The sequence below is a fragment of the Diorhabda carinulata genome, chromosome 4 (genome assembly GCF_026250575.1).
Source record: "Diorhabda carinulata isolate Delta chromosome 4, icDioCari1.1, whole genome shotgun sequence".
In the NCBI taxonomy this organism is placed as follows: domain Eukaryota; kingdom Metazoa; phylum Arthropoda; class Insecta; order Coleoptera; family Chrysomelidae; genus Diorhabda; species Diorhabda carinulata.
In genome coordinates, this window is record NC_079463.1 from 15,684,493 (window position 1) to 15,711,486 (window position 26,994).

Genomic DNA, 26,994 nt, shown 5'->3' on the forward strand with positions numbered 1-26,994 from the left:
TCGTTGTGGAAATATTGGCCATTATTGGCCGAAATATCGTCCCACATAGTAGATATATTGACAGATTTCGTTTCTCATGGTTGAAATCTTCTCGAAATACCCTACACCTGACACTAATATAATGTGTTTCGTATTTATTATACTATACAATACACTAAACTCATAAAAATTCACTTTTAAATATCATTTAAATTATTTCTGCTCTTAGTTTTACTAATTCGTTGTTTTCACTACGACTATTTATTTAAAACTAACTTACTACGCTACATAAATTAATTTATATACCACAAATAGATTTCTACAAAGTTCTAAAACAAAGAGAAATAAAAGAAAAACGTAAATATACTTTTGTAGGAATTATTTAAAAGAAATACTGTAATAAACCGCCTTCTATAATAAACAATCTTTTTTCTCATATTTTTATGTATCAATTTATTACTTTTTTGTTGAAATTCCCAAGTCTTTTTATGACTTCCAGCTGTTCATGTTGAAGCAAAAGTTTCTAGATCAATAATTTTAGCAGATATTACATTGAAATTAGGGGGTTATAGACTTTTGAATAAATTTGCTGTGAATAATTGTATAACGTTGGCGTTTTAGATAAAGAGACCGTTCAAAATTCGGGATTGATATTTTATCAAACTCTTCCAACTAACTTGGTGCTCTACAATAAATTGATTTTTTTTCACTCTGTATAGAGCTTAAATGACTACTGCGTCACAATATTTGATGAAAAAAGTAACGGGCTGCCTTTTTTCAATGAAGTTGACATAAATTTGATTCCAAATTAGCCACTTCAGCTCAAACTGAAGGGTAAATGTGGAGAAAACTTATCACGACACCATGATCCGCCGGAAAATTATTTGCTTTAAAAATAGAAAGAATGTTGAGATATTTAGGATGTTAGTAAGTATTCACATTTGTAAAGTAGAATAAAAAGAAGAAGAATTGTAACTTCAATTATAGTCTATTTCAGAAATGTATAGCAATAAAATGGGGAATTCCGTCCAGTTCGGCTCAATTTCGGTGTCGGCCATAGGTGTAGGTCTTGAAATATTGTGTAGGGATTACTTAGATAGTAGATTATACAGTTACGTGTTGCGTTTAACAGGTACCGTTTAACCCTCTATTAGTACCTCTACCTAATTCCAACCCCACTTCAGATTCGATTTAACCATGCGCCGTAAGGGCAATGGTGCCTTACCCAAAATTTTTAGACCTTCATAAGTATATTTGTTTAGTTTAACGCATAAGTATTTGCTGTTAAGCCGTAAATAGTGTTCACATTATTATAAGATTAGTAATAAAATGGCGAAAATTACACCAACGAAAAGATGTTCCAATAATTCTCCACTATTAGTGAATGAAAAATTTCTAATTTCAAATGTACACGAGTGCATAAAATACGATTACCCGAATTTTACTGTACAAGAAACTGTCGCCAGATGTTCCCGAATGACTGGAGTTTGAAAGTCCACCGTTTTTAAATTATTGCGGAGGAGAAAGATAGTAGGCCAAGTGGAACCTCCCAAGAAAAGTAAAGGCAGACCAGTAAAAGTCCTTGATGAAGACACCAAAAGTGTAATTCAAAGAAAAGTTTATTCTTTTTATTTAAAACAATAAATACCCACCCTAGATAAGATTTTAATGGAGCTTGGCCACGATGACAGTATTCCGTTAATAACTAAAAAGAATTTATGGACCATTTTGAGAAATATGGATTTTGCCTGGGAAAAGCATAAGCGTAAAGAACTTTTACTGGAAAGCGATGAAATTGTTTGCTGGCGACAAAAATACTTATGAAGTATAAAGTAGTACAGAACAGAGCAGAAGAAAATCTCTTATCTTGATGAGACGTGAATTAACGAAGGTTATACTGTACCAAAAATGTAGCAAGAAAAAAATATGACCAGTGCTTGCCAAGCTTTGGAAGTGAAGAGGGATTTTTAAAAAAAGGTTTGCTATCCTTTTAGTATATCACTCTCGCATAGAGAAGATTTCAAGTTCATCTTGGAGAAAACAAGAAATTATTGACTGATTAACCACCATAAGCTATAAAAAATTTACACAAACATCGTTTTATGAAATACGCCGTGGAAGATATAGCAGAAAAACGTAACTATGCTGCGCAAAACCGTCATATCATGCGAACTTAATCCTATAGAACTTATATGGGCGCAAGGAAAGGAAAAGCAGTCCAGCATGTCAATAACAATAGGCTAAATAAATAATATTCGTTGGGTCACTCTGTGGTATTATGTTTTATTATTTATTATTATTATTATTATTATTTATTATTATTATTATTATTATTATTATTATTTATTATTATTATTTATTATTATTATTATTATTATTGTTATTATTATTATTATTATTATTGTTATTATTATTATTATTATTATTATCATTATTATTATTATTATTATTATTATTATTATTATTATTATTATTATTATTATTATTATTTTTTTTTTTTATAACGACTTGTCACACTTCCTCAGCAATTTGCTGGGAAACATTCACCACCTCTGCGGAGTCCTGCTTTGCAGAGAGGCTCGGACGGTTGGAGTGTCCTTCTAGTCGTCTACGGCCCCTTTTGTCACTTATGGCATCGTTCCTGGAACATACTTCATGAGTGACGGGCTATCAGTGGTTTCCTTTTACCCTACGTCTCCCTTCCCCTCTCGGGATTAGGAGTTCGGGTTCCTTTCTCTCTGCTGTCTTTGCCTTTCATCTTTTTCCTTGTTGCTGAGAATACTCTTAGCCAAGTTCTGCATCAATTTCCAGTTCTCTGTGCTGTCAAGCATCTTCTCTACAATGTTGTCTGGAGTGAGCTCGCATTCCAGCTGTCTGTAAGTCCTGTCTCTGACCTCTCTCCACTTGTAGCATACGAAGATGGTATGTTCGGCGGTGTCTACGGCGGCACAGTATATACATCTATCCGTGGTTTCTTTTTTGAACCGTTTAGCATAGCATCGAAAGACGCCATGTCCTGTTAGGACCTGTGTCAGGTAGTAGTCTACCTGGCGGTGCTCGCACTTAACCCACGGCTTGATGTCTGGTATTAACCTTTTGGTCCATTGGGCCTTTACTGTCTCACCTTCCCATCTAGTTTGCCATGTTGTGAGGGAACTTTCTCTAGCTTCGTTGCTATTCTGTAGCGATTTGTACTTGGATGCTCTTTCCTGGGCTAAGAGATCAATGGGCACCGTAGCCGTAATTACTTGGAGTGCTACCCCAGACACAGTTCGGAAGGCGGAGGCTACTCGCAACAGCATGTCTCTTTGTGCTCTATTGACCGTAGTAAAGTGCTTTTTTCTCATAAGCGCTTTTTGCCATATTGGGGCTCCATATAGGACAATATTTTGCATAGCACTACACAACACTGATCTTTTGCTTTGCCTAGGACCTCCTACGTTTGGCATAATCCGAGCAAGTTTGGACACCCTTTCTGTAGCTTTCTTTGTTACTGTTTCTACATGTTTGCCAAAATTTCTACTTTCGTCAATGGTTATACCTAGGTATCTCAGGTTCTTTGCTGGCTTTATATTGACTCCGTCTACGCTGAAGCTTATTTTCTCCCTCTTTTGTTTACCCTTTAGTAGGATTGCCTCAGTTTTGTGGGGGGCAAGAGCAAGCTTGTTGTCTCTCATCCAGGTATTTATTTTTTCCAGGCACATGTTGGTGTTAGTAACCAATGTCTGTTGGCTTTCTGCTCCGACTATCAGCGCCAGATCGTCAGCAAATCCTATTGTTACAGCATTACGAGTTAGTTCTAAGCTCAGCACGCCGTCATATAGTACATTCCATAGCAGTGGGCCTAGGACGGAACCCTGGGGAACACCTGACGTAATATCCACCTCCCTATTCTTTTATAATTGCAGCTTTCTGTTTCTTAAATAGTTAGAGACAAGGTTTATTAGATATGTCGATATATTCCTTTTTTGTAGCTCTTTGATAATCAGGCTGTGACATGCAGTGTTGAAAGCATTCTTAACGTCAATTGTGACAAGGGTGCAGAATCTACTTTTGAACTCCGTTACAGTATTCAGTGCAGCTTCTACAGCCTGGATCGTGGATTTCCCTTTTTGAAAGCCATACTGACACATGTGCAACCCTCCTCTGTCTTCAAGCTCATCTTGTAGTCTTCCCCGTATGAACGCTTCTAGTAACTTTCTCAAAGAATTTAACAGACAGAGTGGTCTGTAGGAACTAGGTAACTCAGCTGGCTTTCCTGGTTTTAGTATTAAAACCATCTTTGCAACTTTCCATTCATTTGGAAATTCCTGTTTTTGAAGTAGTTTGTTCATCATGCCTAATAACCAATCTGGGGCACAATCTGCTACTATTTTGATAGCCTTAGGGGGAATTTGGTCAATTCCAGGTGATTTTCCACATTTGATACTTTGGGCTACCTTCCTTAGCTCTTCTGCTGTGAAGGGTGGGGCTGGAGCTTCCTTTTCAGGGTATCTCCACTTATCATTTCCGGGTGGAAACAGTACTGCCACGATTTCGGATTTCTTTTCGATGTCAAGCTCATAGGGTTTTAGAGTATTAAGCTTTTTTGCTACTAGCTTATACGCATCTCCCCATATATTATTATCGAGTTCTTTGCATATGTCGTTCCAGTATTTCTTCTTTGATTCCTTAATTAGGCAGCAGAGTTCCCTTCTATTGGTCTTGTACGCCTCTTTCATTGCTTCAATATCGTCTCGATTTGGGTTGTTTCTTCTCGCCGCACGTTGTTGTACCCTTCTTAATCTGTTGCATAGTGACCGTTTTTCAGCAATGTTTTCATTCCACCAATATGATGTTTCAGTCTTTAGAATTCGATTTTGCGTGCTGTTCTTGCTTGCCATCTGTATCAGCTTGGTTACTGTTTCATGACTCATTTCATCTGGAGTAATGGTAAGCAACTCTATGCAGGCTTTAAAGGCGGTCCAATCAATAAGGGGCCTTATTGAAATTGTTTTGGTCTTCGCTCTATCTACTTTAATTTCGAATGCGATATATCTGTGCTCTGTCAGTGTTTCGGTATCAAGTATCTCCCAGTTGGTTACTCTTTGAGATACACGATTGGTTGCTATGGTGACATCAATAAAGGACTCGCTATCTCCTCGGATAAATGTGGGCTCATTTCCAGTATTCAGAACCACCAAATCGCGAGCGTTGATCCATTCCACCCAGTATTGACCCTTTTCATCGGTTACAGGTGATCCCCACATTGGGGACTTGGCATTTAGGTCTCCCAGAATAATGGCATCACTGTTGTTCGTTATGTGCTCCATTATACTGTCCACCTCAGTTTTGTAGTCTTCCATGCTGATGTTTGGGGATATATAGCAACATATCAGCTCAAGATCTTTGAGTTTGATAATTACGTGACCATCTCCGACTACGTGGTTTATTACGCTAAGCTTTTTATTCAGAAGTAGGACCCCCACATTATGCCTGCTGTCCTTGATCCAGTTTGCTTCTTTGGTCCTTTTTTTGTTCGGTTCCCCAGTTACCATAATATCAATACCTTACTGAACTGCGGTGGCATACGCCATGTCTTGGGCTGTATAGGCACGTCCAACGTTGGCTTGAAGTATTTTAATATTGAACACTAAAGTTTTGACCGCGTGCAGTGCTGAGCCTGCGTCTGGTGTCACTAATTGCTTTTGATTTTTCCTTTACAAGCTTAAGGTAGTAAGGGCAAGCAGTCTGGTCAGCTCTGTGACCGTCTTTTTTGCATGTTAGGCAATAGCTTTTGTTAGTACAGTCTTTGGCCTTGTGGTTATCTTTGCCGCATTTAAGGCACATCTTCGAGTTATCGGTTCCTTTGCATTCATTGGTGCGGTGGCCAAACTCCAAACATTTGTAACACCTGGTGATTTTGACCCTTGCTCGGACCTGGCACGGTGCCCACCCTATTCTCACAGTATCCATTTTGAGTAATTCGCTGGCCACTCTTCTTTTGACCGCAAGTGTAGCAGTTTGGTTTCCCCTCTGGTTTGGTCTGCAAGAGAGCACTCGGACGTCATCTTCTTTTGCGTTTGCTACGCTTTTCCTGACATCTTGCTCTATCTGTTTTGCGTTCATATCTCCGTCTATGTCCGAGATATGAATAATGTCTTCATCTCTTTTAATTTCTACCTGGGTATCTTTATCCTTGTCCATTATAGCTTGTCTGAGGGCGGTTACTTGATTTTTTTCTCCAAGTATCTCCATAAGGACATCACCCTTAGCGGTTTTCTTAATGCCTTTTACCTTAACACCCATCTCGTCTATGTTCACACTACTCTTGATCGAACGGAGTATGTCAGCATATTGCTTTCCTTCAGATTTGATTATAATCTTCTCTGTTGTCGTCGCTGGTCCTCCCTTACTTGACTTAGGTGCTAGTCGGCTTGGATCTCTAGGTATAATAACTTGCACTTTGACCTCAGATCCTCTGAAGATACCTTCTGCGCACTTTCTAAGGTAGATTTTATCAATTTTGCCGAAGGCTACTACTTGAATTTCCGTCACTCCATGGTTTTGAACCTCTGCTTGCAGTTTGCCTAGCAACTGATATAGTTGACCCATGTCGTTTTTCCCTTCTAGGTTGACCTTGTACGGCAGCATGTACATGGTTCTTGACCTTGCTCCATTTTTGCCTTTGCTGAGTATGACCTCGGTGTTCGTCCTCACATATTCAATACACCCTTCCTCAAGTTCTTCGCACATAAGGCTTGTTATTTCCGGAAAGTTGCATTTTAGGTCGCTTTCCGTAGTGGTGGTCAAGGTTACATCAGGGTCTGCTACTATTACCAGGTCTCCTCGAAGCTCTCTAAGCGATCCCAGCTCTGTAACAACGGTGCTTTGGTAGCAGCTTTCTGGCCACTCGAGATATATTACCTCTTCTAGCCCTGTCCATCCTTTTCTTGCTGTTATTTGCGTCTCAACCCTGGTACGTATTTCATTTGTAAGATCGAGTAACTCTCGTCTTATGTCGGTTTCATCAGCTTGGACTCCTATACTTTGTCTTGCGTAGCTAGGATTATTGTCCTCTGGTTTAGCTAAATTATTAGCAGTTTTGCTCTTACCTGGCGATGATTGCTCAGTGTTGTTTCGCACCATCTGCGTGTGTCTGATGTTTAAAACATCCATTCTTCTGTTCAGGGTTGCCATTATGCTTACGAGCTCTCTCGTTATTGCCTTGATTTCAGTTTTTGTCTTTGTACTCACTTTGACTTCATTTTTTAATTCGTCGACTTTTTTATTAAGACTACCCAAGGCGGTCATAGCAGCAGTCATCTCTTGGCTAGTATCATCCGGGATATGCTTTCCATGTGAGTCTCGCTTTCGTTTCTTTTTGTCTGGACTGGTATTTTTTGCCAGTCCATCGTGACTGTTGTCGCTACTTGCTTCGTACGCCGTGTTACTGTGGCTCCCAGTCTTGTCATCTTGACGTGTGCCAGAGTTTGTCTCTAGGCTAGCAAAAACATCATCCGTGGCAGAGGCAGATGAATCTTTGCGATTCATTGGTGGTGTTCTTGCCAATGAGGATCTCCTAACGCTAGGGTCTGTAGTAAACATCCAGTGATACCCTGTTGGGGTCATATCTCCTTCATTTTGTCCTTTGTCTTCTAAAGACAATGCAGTTTTTTCGTCGTTTGAACTATAGCTATCCATTTATTTCTTGTCACCAGCGCTTCGTATGTAAGGGGGCGGGTCGAGTTGATTGAGAACGGGTGTACCCTCGGCTGTCGCCTACCCCAGTTCACTGAGGCCCAATCCTCGCTTAGCCAGTCCCGGAACACACAGACGGACCAGACTCGCCCGGGGCGATGTGAACTTCCGACTTCCACATTCAATACATACTACCTGATCAGGGCCCGTAGTGGCTGGCTTCCGATCCCGCGCCATCATCCACCTCGGCAGAGACTAGCTCACATCAGCATCAGCAGCTACTTGGGTGACGAACCGAAAGCAGGGCGATGCACTCCCAGCAGACTACAACGCAGAACCAATCCGGGATACAGGAAGGTAGGAAGGTAGGAAGCCCCCTAGCCCTCGCAAACTAATAGCGTCGGGGGAGGAAAATCTTCTAGGAATAGTGGGGTTTTTTGGGAAGAGTCCACCTTGGGAGTGGGGTGGATCTCTAGCTAGGGTACCTCGGGCTTGCCACACCCGTAGTCGCAGTGCGACCCCCTGAGGGCATTATTATTATTATTATTATTATTATTATTATTATTATTATTATAATTTTTTTTTTTTTTTTTTTTTTTATAACGACTTGTCACACTTCCTCAGCAATTTGCTAGGAAACATTCACCACCTCTGCGGAGTCCTGCTTTGCAGAGAGGCTCGGACGGTTGGAGTGTCCTTCTAGTCGTCTACGGCCCCTTTTGTCACTTATGGCATCGTTCCTGGAACATACTTCATGAGTGACGGGCTATCAGTGGTTTCCTTTTACCCTACGTCTCCCTTCCCCTCTCGGGATTAGGAGTTCGGGTTCCTTTCTCTCTGCTGTCTTTGCCTTTCATCTTTTTCCTTGTTGCTGAGAATACTCTTAGCCAAGTTCTGCACCAATTTCCAGTTCTCTGTGCTGTCAAGTATCTTCTCTACAATGTTGTCTGGAGTGAGCTCGCATTCCAGTTGTCTGTAAGTCCTGTCTCTGACCTCTCTCCACTTGTAGCATACGAAGATGGTATGTTCGGCGGTGTCTACGGTGGCACAGTATATACATCTATCCGTGGTGTCTTCGAACTGTGTCTGGGGTAGCACTCCAAGTAATTACGGCTACGGTGCCCATTGATCTCTTAGCCCAGGAAAGAACATCCAAGTACAAATCGCTACAGAATAGCAACGAAGCTAGAGAAAGTTCCCTCACAACATGGCAAACTAGATGGGAAGGTGAGACAGTAAAGGCCCAATGGACCAAAAGGTTAATACCAGACATCAAGCCGTGGGTTAAGTGCGAGCACCGCCAGGTAGACTACTACCTGACACAGGTCCTAACAGGACATGGCGTCTTTCGAGGCTATGCTAAACGGTTCAGAAAAGACACCACGGATTATTATTATTATTATTATTATTATTATTATTACTATTATTATTATTATTATTATTATTATTATTATTATTATTATTATTATTATTATTATTATTATTATTATTATTATTATTATTATTATTAAACACACAAGTTGTCGTACGTTTTTTCATAACCCAAATAATAAAGAGTGCAGATAGTTCAGGAATCTGTAACACTAATTTGTAAAAGGTAGTTATAGCAAAGGTCGATAAAGGAAAGTTATTAGCAAATTAAAAAACCCCGATTGATAGACACGATGAAGGAGACTGTATATTATGAAGACAGTTAGCTTTAGATCAATATTGTATAAATACTAATGTTTCATGACCATCCGTATTAATTTGACAAACACTCTATAACGAGACTATTCGATAATTTTCATACCATCTGAATTATGATAATATCTACCATTTTTCTTAAATTTTCGAAGCAACAACCAATAGTTATTTGTGGAAGTTTGCAAACTTGGAGTTTGAACTCGTTCATTGTATTTCCATCAGACTTAATATTTTCTTCAATTTTCATCAAAATTAATCTTAATCCAATATATAACCTGAAAAACAATTTAATAAAAAAGAAGAAATCTTTTACAGAAGTAAAAGGCCACTCTCATTGAGAATTTCCTTGACTTAAAACAATTTAATAAACATGAAAGCAAAGAAGTTAACACAACTAGCACAAGGTTTTCCAATATCCAAATACAGTTTGCAAGAAGTTCATTTTTACTGCATCTCTTCAGACAGACTACTTCTACATTCGAGTATCATCCTAAAAAATGTCAATCGTAGCAATGTCCACTCCACACTTCATTGGAATCCTTCCAATACCACCCAAAAGATCATCTCGTTCTTTTATAAGCAATATCCAAGTGATATTATGTTCACCTGATTAAGTTATTGTTGGATGCGAATTCCAAACAACTAAAGAAATCAATTCAAACGAAAAAGAAAATACTCTCAAAGAACCACTGACACTTGCAAATATTCATTTAGTTATGAATTATTTTCCAGAGAAACGGGGAAAATTCATGCAGAATAACTACTGCAAATACATAAAGGTAAAGAGCAACAACTTCCACAGCCATTAACTTATGAGAAAAATTCTTCTGATATATTACAGTTTTAGAAAATCATGGATATTCATTGTTATTCATCTAAACATCATGGCTAAGTATCGACATTGAGTCCGACAAGTGAAGAAAGGCGAAGAAAAACTAAAATAAGAACAATATGTCACCACAAAGAAATTCACCAGTGTTATTTTCATCGCTTATAAAGCTATCATCTGTTGCGTAGATTATAAATTGTTTTATACAGTAGCTTATATTTCACACAAGAAGTTTGTACAAGAAGACCAGAATATTAAGAAACTTATAAACCCAAAAGACGGTATACTAATCGATTAAATACGGCATTTATAACTATTATATATATATATATATATATATATATATATATATATATATATATATATATATATATAGTCTATCTATGTAGTTTTCATCTTCCACTAGGATGTATTCGTTTGAAACAATGATAAGTGGCAGTGTCTGATTTAAGAGTTTTCAATACGATTTTTTCATTCGTATACTCCACATTAGAAATTTCATGATATTCATAATAATTTAAAGAACATCCTGACACTATAAATCTTTGAGTAAATGCTCTAAGAGGGTTCTGGAATAGAAGTGACGTTTGCGGGCTATAAAGTAGTATCCTTATCGCCACCTTGAACCACAGACGATAACACCAACATCAAAGTAGCGAAATTCGGGACGTGTTAACAAAAAGGCAATGATAGCAAAAACTTACGTGTTTTGTTAATAATGACAGGGTATGGCATATTGTTTTATTGATAATGGTGCGGGTGGGATGTATGTGCAGGATTACATATTATACAGGGTCGAAAAATCGACGTCAAAATCAAAGGCGAGGTAAGTCAACAACGGTAACATCGGAGTATCGGTGGTGGAAAAGTCATATACGTACGTGTTTTGTAAGTCGATAATGGCAATATCGACTGCATATTAAAGAAGTACAGTTATAAAACAACTCAAAAATATATGTCTTGCCATTCATCGAACAACAATACAACGCAAGGTTACTACAAAATAAATTGGACACCTAAAGAAATGGAGCAGAAGAATTCCAAGTTACCTCAAACAACAACTAGCCAGATCATGTTTAGCAACATTAAAGATGAGATAGTGTGTGTGCAATGACTTGTGTCATATTAATAGCTATATTTATTTTATTAATAAAAGTTGTGAAATGTAAAGTAGAATACCCGTGCAAGTTACATATGAAGTAACAGCTGACAGCATATAACAAATGTGATGACTTCGCAGAAACACAGAAGATAATAAAAACTGTATTTCTTTTCATAATTCATTCTTTGTTCTAACGTTGCTCAATAAACATATATTGTAATTTCAATTTTTGTTTTTAAAAATCCAAATTCGAAGTTTTAATATATAATTGGCGCAGTCAGTAGGATACGCACGGGTCTCGGAAGTGAACAGTTTTGCATAGGGCTGGAAGTGAAATTCGGAACCTTAGATTTTCTACACCTTAAGTGCGTATTATAAACTTATAAACTCTCGAACTTGTGCAACAGGAGCAGGGAATCGACGAACAATCTGTAAGTGCCTTTTCCTTTTTACCTTTCCGAACCACTCTGTATAAGGATTTTGGTAAAGATAGTTAAATTCTGTTCATTGCGAATAAATTGCTTATTATAAACATTAATTTTAAATTATTTTCATGAGCACAATTCACTAATTCTTCCAAATCAATAAATTCAACTAAATATGCCTGATATGAACTGGGATTTTTTAACGTCTAGAATTGATAACATTAAACCGTATGACGGTAACAGTAACACGTTAAATAAATTTCTAATTAGGTATGAAGATCTCATTAATGATTATCTGCAATTTAATGATGCACAATTATCTAAACACATATTCCAATCAGTTCAAGAAAAACTTTAGATAAAGCGGAAATATTAGTAGGTAATCGTGCTGAGTTAACAGATTGGCCGAGATTGAAATTTATCGCTGATCGTAGAAACATTGACTGTTTAGTCCAAAAACTCAGTAGAATGAAACCATTTAGGAACGAACCATTGATGAACTTTGGACGTCAAATTCAATTATTAAGAAGTAGTATGGTGCAGAAAATTAGTAATAATCCTAACATAACTAACGCGGAGAAAGTGTGCCAAATAAACCATTATGATAAAACTGCACTTAGATCTTTTATAGCAGGTTGTGATTGTACCTTAAGAAATAACTCATCCCAAAAATCCAGCCTCACTGGAAGATGCAATGGCCTATTTCAGTGAGTTTGAAAACTTTGAAAAATTATATGGCAATCTAAATGACACTAACCGAGCAACGACTTCCAGATTTAATAGTAATTATCGACAACCTTATTCACAACCAAGATACTATCCTGGAAACAAAACACAACCCTCTTTCCAACAACCTTATCATTCCGTAGACAATAATAAACCACTTAATCAATTCCCCAGTCAACCTATTAATATCCAACCTAGACAAATGCCCCCCAGACAATACCCGACGAACAGACAAGTATTCAGTCCTCCACAAAACGTTTTCAGACCAAACCAAAAACCTATGCATCAACTTCCTAAACCAACACCTATGTCAACCACTTCAAGAAATTCTTCCACATTATCACAAAGACAAACATCAGACGAACAACAACAACATTACTATCAGAATCAGAATACGGACGATATTGACCAAAATCAAACGTACTATAACTATGACAAGACAGAAAATGAAAATTTTATCCAAACTAGTCAACAACAAGGAACACCTTAGTAGAAATTAACATTTCAACAGAAAACGCATTACCTTACATGGAAATTAATAATCCCAAATAAAATTACTTATAGATAGTTCACGTTCAATTATTAAACCTGATGTTATAGAAAAAACTTATCCAAATTCCGTTAATTGAATCAATGCACAAATTAAGACAGCTTTCGGTAATCAAGATATTGTATATCAATCAACACTTAGAGCATTTCCTGAATTTCAGAATCCAAACTATTTCATCTCCTTTCTATTATTTGATTTCCACGAATATTTCGATGGTATTATAGGACTAAATGATTTAAGAAATATGAACTTTAATATTGATCTTATAAATAACAAATTAATAGGACCAAATACTGAGATACCTCTCAGATATAGACGAAAAGAAAACTCAAATATATTATTTTCAGTAGAACCACAACAAAAAATTCTAAAGAAGTTACCTGTTTCTATTTTTAATGGAGAAATATTGATAAATGAAGGTAAAATAGGAACATTGTATATACCACAAATTTTGACTGATGCTAGAAACGGTTTTGCTCTTGTAGAAATCCAAAACAAAACAGATCGAATAATTTCAGTTAATCTTAAAGAACCTTTAGAGGTAGAGTCATTTGAAAAATCTAGTTATGATACTTTTAATAGTAATTCGTTTCTTATCTTAAATAACGAAGATAATAATAAATCAAAAAAAATATCGATATATCACAATTAATTAGAACAAACCATATGAACGCGGAAGAAAAAACTGAAACCTTAAAACTTATTCGAAAATTTTCAGACATCTTCTTTAAACCGGGTGATAAATTATCCTTCACGGCAAGAAAAAAACACGAAATTAAAACGACCGACGAAATTCCTATACATTGTAAATCGTACAGATATCCCTATATTCATAAACAGGAAATAAATAACCAGATAAATGAAATGCTGGATAACGGCATAATACGGCCCTCAACTTCACCATGGTCATTCCCTATTTGGATAGTCAATAAAAAAAGACCAATCCGGGAAACAAAAATATCGTCTAGTCATCGATTATCGGAAACTCAATGAAAAAACGATCCCAGATCGATATTCGATACCAAATCAAAGATCAAACTATTTTTCAACTATTGACCTTTGGGCTGGTTTTCATCAAATCAAAATGGACAAAAATTCCATACCAAAAACAGCTTTTACTGTCGATAACGACCATTTTGAGTTTCTTAGAATGTCGTTTGGGTTAAGAAACTCCCCAACCACATTTCAACGTGTTATGGATGAAATTTTGAAAGATCTCAAAAACAAAAAATGTATGGTATATGGAAGACATAATAATATTCAGTACCGAATATCTTCAAAATTTAAAACTTATTTTATCAAAACATTTGTTATATGCTGTCAGCTGTTACTTCATATGTAACTTGCATATAATATAATAATATAGTAGTATAATAATATTGTTAATAAGTCACGTCAAATTGCTGACTAGTTTTCTGGACTACCGCTTGATATAACATATGCTTTTAAGTTTATTGATGAACATATTCATTTCTTGTAAGGAGACACAATATTATGAATATAGTGAATATACTAAAAAATTAGTGGAGGCAGGAAAATTTATTTGGAATCATTTCAAAAAAAGACAAAACATTTTATAATAATATTGTTAGTAATGAAAAAAAGAGTAAATTATTATTATCTAATGATAACGTACTAGTAGTTAATAATAAAAAAAAATGAAAAATACAATGTTGTTAGTTCATAAAACAATAATAAATTATTATCTAGTAAAAAAGGGTTTGGATAAGTTTCAACTCTTATCATTTTTTTTTAAATAACAGAGCTGAAAATTGTAAAACACTAACCTATCTGACGGGATTGGGGTAGATTCAATGTGAGCTATATCTCCCACTCGTAAGCTTAACTCCGTCTATGTAGAGAATAGCTCACACCTTTGTCATCAAATAAAATAGAAACATTAACAAAATGATAACTCTACTCAATTTTTGCAAATAGTATCATAATCTGAATCTTCAGGCTCGATGGGTAAATTGTATTGTCGAATAAATGCGTTTAAAAATCTTATAGGAATATTGGGATAAACTAAATTAAGTACTCTCCGTATATCGTTTTTAGAAAGTAGTCTTTGAATGTATATAAAGTCTGCAGCGTATCGCTCAGCTTCTGTGGCCGAAAAAAAAACACAAATAAGACAATAATTTGAGATCTTGAACATTTTACTGTAAATTCGGTATGCTCTATAATTGCCGCTTCAAGAATATTTTCCACGTTTTCTGACTTGTTGGACATAGATATTTTCCTCAGTAATATTATTGTGCCCCCAAGGCAGTGTATTAATTGAGTTCGAAAACAGTTTTCGATTATCATCGCATGAACTAAGTGCCACTTTTGATTGCACAATACTAAATACCTCATGGGCATAGAAACGGATCATTCTTTGACTTGCAGTTTTTTCCTTAAACTCTGAAAGACAATTTTTATAATTTTCAAACGTTAATTTATTTTTTACAATAGTATAACTGATACTCTTTAACTTTTTAACAACTTTCCCTACTTGAACTTTATATGTATACATTTTTGATCATAAACCTACGAAATGAGTTATTATTTTACCGTTTGCTTTAACTTTCATGATACCCAAAACTTTTTTTATTAACGCGTCATATGTCATAGCGATAATCTACTGTATAATCAGATGGATCAAATTTTGAAATTGGGGCGCAATAATATCTTTATGACATTCTAATTTCATAAATGAAGCTGTCAGTATCTGGGAACATTTATTTAACTTTGTTGTATCTAACTTTTGGAAGCATAAAACTATAATGTAAATCATACATGCAAGTTTGAGAAATATCCAAGTTTACCATACCAATATACAAGGACTTTTTAAAAACTAATTCTGCTGTTCTCAATTGCTGGTGTTATCAAACATTGCATTATTTAACAATTTAACTCGCTTCAAGCTACAGTTCTAAGACGACTGTTGAGCTCAAGAGTTATAATTTCGAAACAACCTAATGAGTAACGTGTACGCTAGAGAGCGCTATTTTTTTTTTTTTAAACTTGCATAATGTTAAATGGAAACATGCAGTTTTAATTAAGGAATATAAAAGTAGACCAAATTAGCAACAGAATAGCGAAAACCGCATATCGATATCTTTTTCGTATTACGAGATTAAGACATGTGTAAATTTTAAGCATTTTCCTTTAAACATAAATTACTCCGATTTGAATGAACGAATTTTAACATTTTTTGACTCCTCAAAAATGTCTTTCCTTGTTCTATTTATAATAGTTCCAATTATTATGTCAATATTACTTATGCTGTCAACGGGAAACGGCGTTATGGAAGTTAAAATGGAAATATAACTTAAGGTACCTCACTAGTGACGACTTAAATGTTCATATTGACGCCCATCATTTTCGATACAAGCGTTTATTCTTTGAAGAGTAGTCTCAATTTCTGCTCTCGAAATATTCCGAATGGCGTTTCGTATTCTTTCGATCATGTTATCTCTAGTAGTGGGTCTAATTGCACAAACAAGGTCTTTAATCCGGCCCCAGAGATAAAAATCTAAGGCGGTTAAGTCTGGTGACCTGGCTGGCTAAAACAATAGGCCTCCACGTCCTCTCCACCTATCAGGGTAAGCATTATCTAAAAATTCTCTTGTCTGGAGAAATGCGCCGGACACCCACCGTGCTGAAACAAAATAGACCTACGTGTTGCTAGTGATATATTTTCTAGAGGTGGTAATTCATCTCTTATAAAATTTAGGTAGCGTTCCCCGTTAATTGCACACCATACCATACCACATCATACATTCACCGAACACCGCCCCTGATACCGAACTTCTTCCATCCAGTGTGAATTATTCTGTGACCAATAGTGCATATTATACCGGTTAACCGAACCATTACTACTAAATGTAGCTTCGTCTGACCACAAAATACGTGACAGTAATTGAAGGTCGTCATATACCATATGTAGTAACCAGTTGCAATAATCCAACCTTCTGTTGTAATCACGATCAACCAATTGTACTATATGATATGAATAAAATCTAAAAGAAATATTTCCTATTAAATATCTTTCCAGAATGATAAATAAATAATTATTATGTTAAGATATAACCATGCCCACAAATAATATTATGCGGGTATATTTTGTTTAAGAAACATATCTTTTTACATCATAATTTACCTGTGTCCTGTCAAAATACGTTCAACGGTGGTTCTGCTTATTCTCATGTCTCTACTTATTGCTCTAATACTTAATAATGCGTGTTAAATTGCACATATGCCAAAACATTTATTGTGTTTTCCTCTGAACGACCTCTGCCGCGTCTTCTAAATACAGTAAGATTTACATTTCCAGTCGTTCTTAAATGGTGTATGAGTCGATGAAAAACTCTGCTACCGGGATGACATCTTTGGGGATATTGTATGGCATATACCCTAGCCGCAACAGTTGTATTTCTTTTACATTCAAAGTAAATGCCTATTATATCAAATGCTTCTTTGTTTGTAAGAATCATCTTAGATATAAGTTTTAAGTAAATTTTATATCGAATTTCATGCACACAAATCGCAATGACATGTAAATGAACAAATTACTACGTTAATTAATTTGACACAAGACATATCTTTTTGTTTTGTTTTTTTTTTCATGGCCCTCTACTTGTTTTTATATATTTCCATTTCAACTTCAAGCATAAGTAATATTGACATAATAATTGGAACTATTATTAATAGAACAAGGAAAGACAATTTTAAGGGGTCGGAAAATGTTAAAATCCGTTCAGTCAACCCGGAGTAATTTATGTTTAAAGGAAAATGCTTAAAATTTACACAATTGTTAGGATATCTTGTATTACAAAAAATATATCGACATGCAGTTTTCTGTTGATAATTTGGTCTACTTTTATATTCCTTAATTAAAACTGAATGTTTCCATTCAACATTTTTCAAGGATAGCTAGATTTAAAAAAATAAATAAATAGCGCCCTCTAGCGTATACGTTACTCATTAGATTGTTTCGAAATTATAACTCTCAGATTGGTAGAAAGGAGCTCTCTTCAAAAAGACTAAGTTTTGTATAGATAGGTTAAGTAGAACTGGACTTACAGGCGTTTTTTCATAATAAAGTTCCCGCTTCCCCATATTACGCCCTCTGGCGGTGGACCTACAACTCTGTAAATAATTTCCAGGTTTTTGTTATAGTTTTTTTTTTCGAAGCTGTACTATAAACGGTTCACCAAGACTGGTCCAAAAAATCTAAATGAATCAACAAATCAAAATTTAATTGTACCTAGTCTCAGCATCGTGCAGCGTAAATGAAATATATTTTTCTATATTCATCGGAAGTACTTATTCGTCCTTGCTTAGTCAGCTCTTTTACAAAAAAATTTCATAAAAAAGTTTTGATGTAAAATATGAGTGGTCTCTAGCTATGATGTCTTTCGGCTGAAAACTTTTCTCACAAATATAATAAATATTTCTATTGGCAGTAACAATGGTAATTATAATAGGTATAATATTTTTTTATTTTGGATTCAATGAAGCAGTATTTTTTAGTTCATTGGAAAACATTTTAAGTAGTAGTCTACACAGAATTCCCTATGATTTTGATATTTAGCAGTGGTATTAGATATTCTATCATCACATTTTTCTAAAATCGCTTCAAAATGAACACACACAACAGAAGGAACTTTTTGTTTATAAGTGAAATTGTTAAACTCGACAGCATCATATTCTGAAAACGAAATCTTATAGTCTCTAATTTTCTCACATACTTTCCAATGTTCAATCAGATTTACTGGCAATGGAAAATAATTGAAACATCTGTCACAAATATATTTTTTTATGTTTATTAACTTGTGAATAAATAAGATGTGATAAATTGTTTATCCAACAGTAATGATATTTAATCTATCATTATCGCATTACAAAACACGTACCTCACGTCGGCAGTTATCGCCTTACAAAAAACGTACGTCATGTCGGTCATTATCACCTTACAAAACACGTAAGTCACGTCGGCTGTTATCGCCTTACCTCTGTGTTTTTAAACCACACCTTGTTGATATTGCCGTTATCGCCTTACAAAACACGTACGTCACGTCGATTTTGCCGTTATCACCTTAGCTCACCTTTGATTTTGATGTAAATTTTTCGACCCTGTAAAATATGTATTCCTGTACATACATGCTACCCGGACCATTATTAACAAAACAATATGCCCTATCCTACCATTATTATCAGAACACGTAAGTTTATCATACCTCATATATACGATATTGGATGTTGACGTTATCGCCTTACCTCACTTTTTCCCCTTTTTTGCACACCGTATTTCGATACGTGATATTGCCTGCAGTTCGACGTGGCGATAAGGATACTATTACGTAGCACGTAAACGTCCGGCCCGCGGACAGATTTTGTCCGGCACGCGGAGAACTAGCATACTTGAAAACTCCTTTTAGAGAACATATTATTTATAGCAAATTAAATTTAGTTTACTGAAGTATTCTAATTTTATGTTGAATAATTATTAATATAACATCTACATTGATATGGTCATGGGCTAACTACTCATAATATTGTTGTCGGCTTATTGTTATTGTTTTTGTGATAAGTTGGATAAAGAAACACAGAATTGTAGTATGTAGTAAAGACATGTATAATATGCAGAAAATTTAACTTCAGTATATAATAACTAACAAATTATTGCAATGAATCCAACTAACATTTTATACATTTTAAATAAGAACATAACTTAACAAGCATAATGACATATGAAATACTAATGAGATTTATGTAATTGAGATTTTCCACTGACAATAGTTTGTAGTTGTGGACTAATTTTACTTGTACCAATTATTAAAAGAGGTTAAAGATGCTCATCAGTTAATTTAGATCTGTAAACATTTTTTGTGTACTTCATTTTGGAGAAGGTCTTCTCACACAAATAAGTAGTACCAAAAACAGAAAGTGAGCAAATTTATGCAAATTATCAAATTGTGTCAGTGGAAGACTCTTATAAAATTCCAACAAAGATAAGTTTTGATATTTGTTCCTAATTATATCACTGCACTGTAGATCAATCATTTTCATTTGAAGTTCCGGGGCTAGGGTTTCAATGTCAGTATCAAAAGGATTCTGAAAAATCTTAATTTGATTTGCATTAGCATCCAAGTCCGAGAAACGAGTATCAACATTTATTTTCAAAGCACTCAAAGTTTCCATTGCAAAATCGAAACTCAGTCTCAGTGGTGTGGCTAAATATTTCACATGTTTTAAAATGTGAAAAACATTTACTTCGTAGTTGTGATTGAAATAGTATCAATTTCTTCCGGAATGATTTGATATTAGTGTATAAATCAGGAAGATGCTGGTTTCTCCTTGCAATCTCAAATTCAGTTCGTTCACATGTTTTGTCAAATCAACATAGAATGCTAACTTCCACAGCCATACGAAAATACATACAGGATGCAATGACTTATGTACGTCATTACGGTCGTACAGATTTGCTTATAACATTTATGTGTAATCCAAATTGGGAGGAAATCCAATCTTTACTATTACTAGGTCAACAATCAATACATCGTCACGATATTACTGCACAAGTGTTTAAACAAAAGTTGAAATCTTTGATTAAATAGGACTATGCAGGATTTCAAGAATAGTGACAGACTTTTCGGTGATACTATTTTACTACTATCTAGTGATTTTCGCAAACGTTGCTAGTTATTCCTCACTCTACTTTTGCAGATGAAATCAATGCATGTCTAAAACAATCAATTTTATGGAGAAATGTTGAAACACTCAGGCTGACAAAAACATGTGAGTACAACTCCAAAATGAACCAACAGCACAGGAATTTTATAAGCAATTACTGGATCTCGGAAACGGTGATATAGAACTTCATCAGGATAAGCAACATTAGATTGCCAAATAATTTCTGTACTGTCGTTGAAACTAAAAATGAACTGATTGAAAGTGTCTTCCCAGACATACTGAATAACTACTTAAATCATTGTCTTGTTGGTGTTGATCTCATTAAATACCAGATACAACAATTATTACCAGATGATTTAATGTCATTCAAGTCGATCGATGCTACTGTAGAAGAAAACGAGGTAGTTAATTTCTTGATCGTATTTTTTAAATCTTTAGACATATCAGGAATGCCACCACACAATCTTCGATTGAAAATTGGATCACCGATTATTCTACTGCGTAATTAAAAGCCTCCTAAACTATGCGACGGTATACGTTTGGTGATAAAAAAATAACTGAAAACGTTTTTGAAGCAAATATTTTGACAGGAAAGTTTAAAGGAAAAATCGTTTTGTTAGCATGTATTCCGATGATACCATCCGATTCTCCCATACCATTCAAAAGACTACAGTTTCCCATTCGTTTAGCTTTCGCGATAACTATAAATAAATCTCAAGGCCAAACAATGTCTATTTGCGGCTGAGACTTGGACAATCCAATGCCTCTCTCATGGGCAATTATATATATATATATATATATATATATATATATATATATATATATATATATATATATATATATATATATATATATATATATATATATATATATATATATATATATATATTTATATATATATATATATATATATATATTTATATATATATATATATATATACCATCAAGTTTATTTGTATACATACATACATATAGTATTTATTATATAAATGTTATAAAAATGTTATGTTAATTTGTGTTGATTTTGTCTTTCAAATCCTTGTCAACTAAAAGTCGAGGAATTGAAGAGTATAATAAATCAGAAAGGATGGTGACGGAATTTTGGCATTGTTTTAGAATATTACTCTTACTTTTAGAATATTACTATCAGAATGGGAAAAACAATTCTTTTTGTTAGACGTGTTATCTTGGACCTACGAAAAAATTTAATTTGAATTAATATTATTCTATATGATACCAACAATGTTACAGTGTGCATTTTGTAAGCTCAGATCCACTTCAGGATTTTTATTGAGAGAATTATTTTGAGAAATTCTATTGAATTCGAATTCCACGTATGTAAACTGAATCCGTGTTTGTTGAAAAGCGAGTTTAACTAAACATAAAAAGTATCTAATTGATTATATTGAGAGACTCCACTAAGTATGTAGTACATATATGTGGGTGAGATAAATGCGGTTTTAGCAAGAGAGAGTGAGGAATTATTATTAGCAATGTCACTCTGGTAGCGAGAAAAGGAGCAGTAGATTAACCAAAACTAAGACGTGAAAGTTGAATACATCTAAATGAATCTAAGGGAATGTCCCGCAAAGTACGTTTTGTAAGTGATGTTGGTACAACATTTGTATGTCTGCATGCATGATATCAAACAAATTATCTTGAACCCGATATCCCTCCGATGTAACATCGTTAAGAGAAGTATCAGTATCAGTGCGAGAGGAAAAATCAAAAAATATACGATATTTAGGAGAGACTGAATAATCTCGAACTGCTTTATGGGGAACAAAATGATTGAGTTTTTTTGATAGTTCGCAAAACAAAGACAGTGGTACCACTAATGCGTGATAATCAAAAACCACTTGTCTGAAAGTTTCAAAAAATTTAGAACTTTTTGAAAATTTGTTTTTCAAGCAACTAAACCGTTTCTTTGCTATGCTTTATAGTGTAATTAATCAACAGCCACCAGATAATATACATATAAATTGAGATAATAACCACAATGTACAATACTATAAGATATCAGTTTTCTTCGAAAAATAATACATATATCAAACAGAATAATTCACAAGTTTTTGATTTCGCAATATTAAAATCAATAAGGCCAAAAGAGATATAGGTACACAAATATATCTGACAATCCAAATGTCTGGTCAAAAAATATTTGATTTTATAACGTTAGAATGAATGTTTATCAAAAAATATGGTGAGCAAAAAATTACTAAGTTACTAAGAAATAAATTACTGAGAAACTAAATACAAAGTACGTTTTACCAAAAATCAAATTTTAACGGCTAATAAAAAATATCTTCCACTTATATTCACATTGGGCAAATATCTAACAAATAATCATTCTTTAAATAAAAAAGAATCAAATGTATGAAAAAATTTCCAAATGAACAACGATTTCAATTGTAAAAGCCGCTTGGTTATAAACCATAAGAAGTAACACGCACAAAAACTTCAAGTTGAATTCCAGCCAATGTCAGCAAAAAAAAGATGCGTTATATCCACAAAAAATTACACCACTCATTCAATCCGTATACGAATAACATACGAATATATGCGATTGTTATCAAAGTTGTGATGGAATGCAGCGTTGCCAAGCTTCGCGCATAGAACCAGAAATAAATATTTTTCATTTAGAAAGTTTGAAGTATTAATTAAACATGATTTTTCACAGATTTCCAAATTGTCCGTATCCGATTTGAAGCACCACTAAAAAGAGGTACGAAGGTATAATGAATAAATATAAAAATTATTGACAATTAACGTTACGGATCACTTAATATAAACGGATCGGCAACGCTGCATTTTTCGAGAAGGGGCTGCAATAATCACATATTTCGGTTGAGCTAAGGAAATAATCTTATGTCCAAAATATTGTATTGCTTAACCTAGATATTTGATTTAAAAAGGAAAGTCAAAGTATTAAGCCAACGAGATTTATTCAAAAAAAAATCAGAAGGATACTTTGTTCAAAATATATACACAAGTTCATATAATACAAAACATTTCAATTATGAGCTACAAGTAGCAATTTTAGTACCTCAATTATATCAATCAAATCAAATCAAATAATACCCAATTTATAAAAAAATATGAACTGATGTTTTTATACCATATAATTCCAATCATCCCATCCCATTTCAGTTGTGTGCCCATTGGAGAGTTTACCAATCCCAGTCTGGCGAGTGAGTTCTCTTCGTCGTTGCCTTTGTTGCTCGAGTGGCCGGGAACCTAAACGAGCTGGATTTTGCAGCCATCACTCGCCAGATTATGAAAGTCTCTTACACTTCAGCTAGATCCTAGAGCATACCTTTTCAGCTGTAATAGCTTGTATGGCAGCTCTGCTGTTTGAGCATATCGAGATTAATGTGTTCCTGTGGCGTCGATTGTGTATTGCACACCCGCATTCCATCACAACGAATACCTCGGCTTAGAAGATGGTAGCGTGTTCCCCAAGCGAAAAAGTTTCGCTTATTTTGGGGTGCCCCCTCAGAAACCTGCATCGGCCAAGCCGTTTCTCCTAGAACCGTCTGTGTACCAGGTGGCTCTATTATTCAATACAGCGGGCTTGGTGTCACCATTCCACTGCTCGCGATCAGTGATGTGTGCCTCCAAACCCTTCTAATCAACGGTGGAAGGAGTCATTAGGGCGCTGCCCATCGAAATAATTGGGCATCCACCTGTGGCCTGCACCTAGATTTTTGCATGGACAATTGGTCTAGCCCGCAGTTTTTTGTGGATGTTCGGCTAGTAGGTTGGTCTCATGGCTTCGAATTGCATCTCAAGATCCTGGAGTGGAAAGTCTAGTAAGACCTCAAGAACCCTAGTTGGGGCTGTACGCATTGATCATGTGATGCTGAGGCACGCTAGACCATGGACTCTGTCGTCGCGCTTTTGTCTCTCCTTGCAGGGCCACTAAACAATGGCCACATATGTGAGAAGAAATTTGACCGTAGAGGTATGGATCCAGTGAAGGGTCTTAGGTGAAACGTTATGTTTGGGGGCTCAGTTTTTCTTAGGCTAATCCTCAGTCCTTCGGACAGGCACCACCTATCCACCATCCGCAGGGCCCTTGTCACGGGGCCCCGAGAGGCGGCGGTGTCTTTTCACGAACAAAGGATGACCAAGTCGTCAGCATAAACCTGAGTGTACAAGCTCGCCTCGTTTAGAACATTGATTGTGGGCAGCTACGATATCGACAATTACGTTGTTTAGTTCAGCCGACGATGCCGGCATTGTGAGAGCATAGCCCATAGGGGTGTTGTGGAATGCCCCTTTGATTTCAAGAAATGCTGCCATTCCGACTTTTCCACAGTCCAATATGCTCTCCACCCTCCTCACTAGTTTTTACTAGAAAGCTGGTAACGCGGATGGACCGGTATGCTTTGGGGTCAGTGTAGTAGTTCCTCCTTGGTTTTGGGATAAACATTACCTTCACCTCTTTCCATTGTTCAAATATATACCCCTTAGCAAGGCTGGATCTGAAGATCCGTACCAGGTGAGGAGCCAATATACCACCACCTTATATACTCCCAGTATCTTCGATAGGTGGTAACAATGTAGAGGGATTACCATATCTCTTTATACTTGGTTAACCACCATCTTTCTTGTGAATATAAAATTAGTTAACTTGGTGCATTATTTGGTGGTGATTTGAAAGAAGGGTTAATTGTGGAATTAGTAAAACAAATGCGATGCTGTCAATAATTGATCACCCCAACGGATTGAGATTTGAAAATATTTACTTTTTTTCTAAAAGCCTACATCAATCAAAGTACAATACTTACTTAACGAATCTCATCAAACCCATAAAAGAAATTGGATATGGGGAATATAATGTTTTACAAGACGTAATTCATCCGGACGATTTTAAGAATAACTCAGTAATCATTTTTGATGATGTGGCTACGTGCGATCATAAATTATTCAACGCTACTTTTATTTTCTACTGCACAAAAATAAGGTTTTTGTTGTGATTTGCAATAGGCAACTTATATTTAAATATTACAAAATTAACTTACCTATCAATTATTAATTCTAATATTAGTTTAACATTCAACTTCCATTTATGATTGTCTTTGATAAAGCTGTCAATAAATTTGTAATTCTTTGTAGGAAACAACCACGACTGCAAATCGCCATTTGTACTGATATTATTAATTGATTCATTCAAAGTGTACAAATCTTGTTCCAGAGACAGCAATAACGTTTTATTGATATAATCCATTCAATTATAACGACATTTTTCGTGACGGATACTTTGTATATTTGACAGAACTCAAGATCAACGAGTCTCAATTTGAGCACACTATATAACAGATTAACAAGTAACTTAAAAAATAGAAGATATTCATGGCAACCTATAGTCTAAGTGTGAATAATTAACTTATATCACAAGTCGACAATAATTATGTGGTTTCAGCTTTTTTAATCAATTAATATAAATATTTTGGAGTAGAAATAAACTGCTAAAAATACGGTTGTATGAATTATTCATGGTATAGATGAAAATATTTGTTGCACTTACTGCTTACATATGAATCTGAATATGAAAGAAATGAGAATAAAAATATTCATTAGTAATTAAATATTAATTATCTGCTGAATTTACGTCTTCTCGACGTCTACACATGCTCATTAAATGACAATACAGACTAGCCTCTTAAGTATTTTATTCCTCCCTCCTCTAGTCCTGGCTTCGTTTTTGCAGTCATAGAACTTCTTTGACTGGATTCAGTCATAAGTAACGTGACCAGACGTCCCGTTATGAATGGGACTGTCCCTTTTTATAGTTACGTGTCCTGGTGTCCACGAAATGAACTCTGAGACACCAAATTATACCGTTTCCTGAAACCGAGCGAAAATTTGAGTAGTCGAGCCAGCTGGACGCGAGTGGTGTGCGAGAAGAGCGAGACCGCGTCATCGTTTGCGCTTTGTTTACTAACCGTTCGCCCACTTCTCGATATTTGTTTTGTTGTTGTTTGATGCTCGCGTACCCTGTAAATAACTTGAACTTCTTTTGTTTTGGAGCCATAAATTAAAATACCGAAACGCATGTGTACGTTCAATGTTAACTTACAAGCAAAATATCCGTTTATCAAGCAAACAAATACTCTCTCAGATGTCAGATGTGAAAAGTATTGTACAGAATTTATCGTTTTCCACAGTGGTGCCAGTCATATTGAACAGCATCTGAAGTTTGAAAAACTTAAAAATGCCGATCACGCCGCTGCTTCGAGTTCTTCGATGTTAGCCTTTTTCAAGAAATCGGACACACCAACTTTAAAGGTTCTTGATAACGCCGCGGCAGAAGGTGTCTGTGCCTATC

The 26,994-nt window shown here is 35.3% G+C and overlaps 1 protein-coding gene across 3 annotated transcripts in view; it reads right to left on the reverse strand.

Moving 5' to 3' along the window:
- LOC130893257 (uncharacterized) overlaps positions 1–25,955 on the reverse strand; it is a 46,961-nt gene extending 21,006 nt beyond the window's left edge. For 2 of the 3 annotated variants that reach the window (XM_057799202.1, XM_057799204.1), the window contains exons 1-2: positions 25,688–25,955; positions 9,452–9,620 (exon numbers count right to left, since the gene is read on the reverse strand). In XM_057799202.1, coding sequence (XP_057655185.1) covers positions 9,452–9,620; positions 25,688–25,893 — 375 coding nt within the window. In that variant the 5' untranslated portion in view covers positions 25,894–25,955. The remainder of the gene's footprint in view (positions 1–9,451; positions 9,621–25,687) is intronic. The other variant, XM_057799203.1, reaches the window with a different exon arrangement.
- Positions 25,956–26,994: the final 1,039 nt, after the last annotated feature.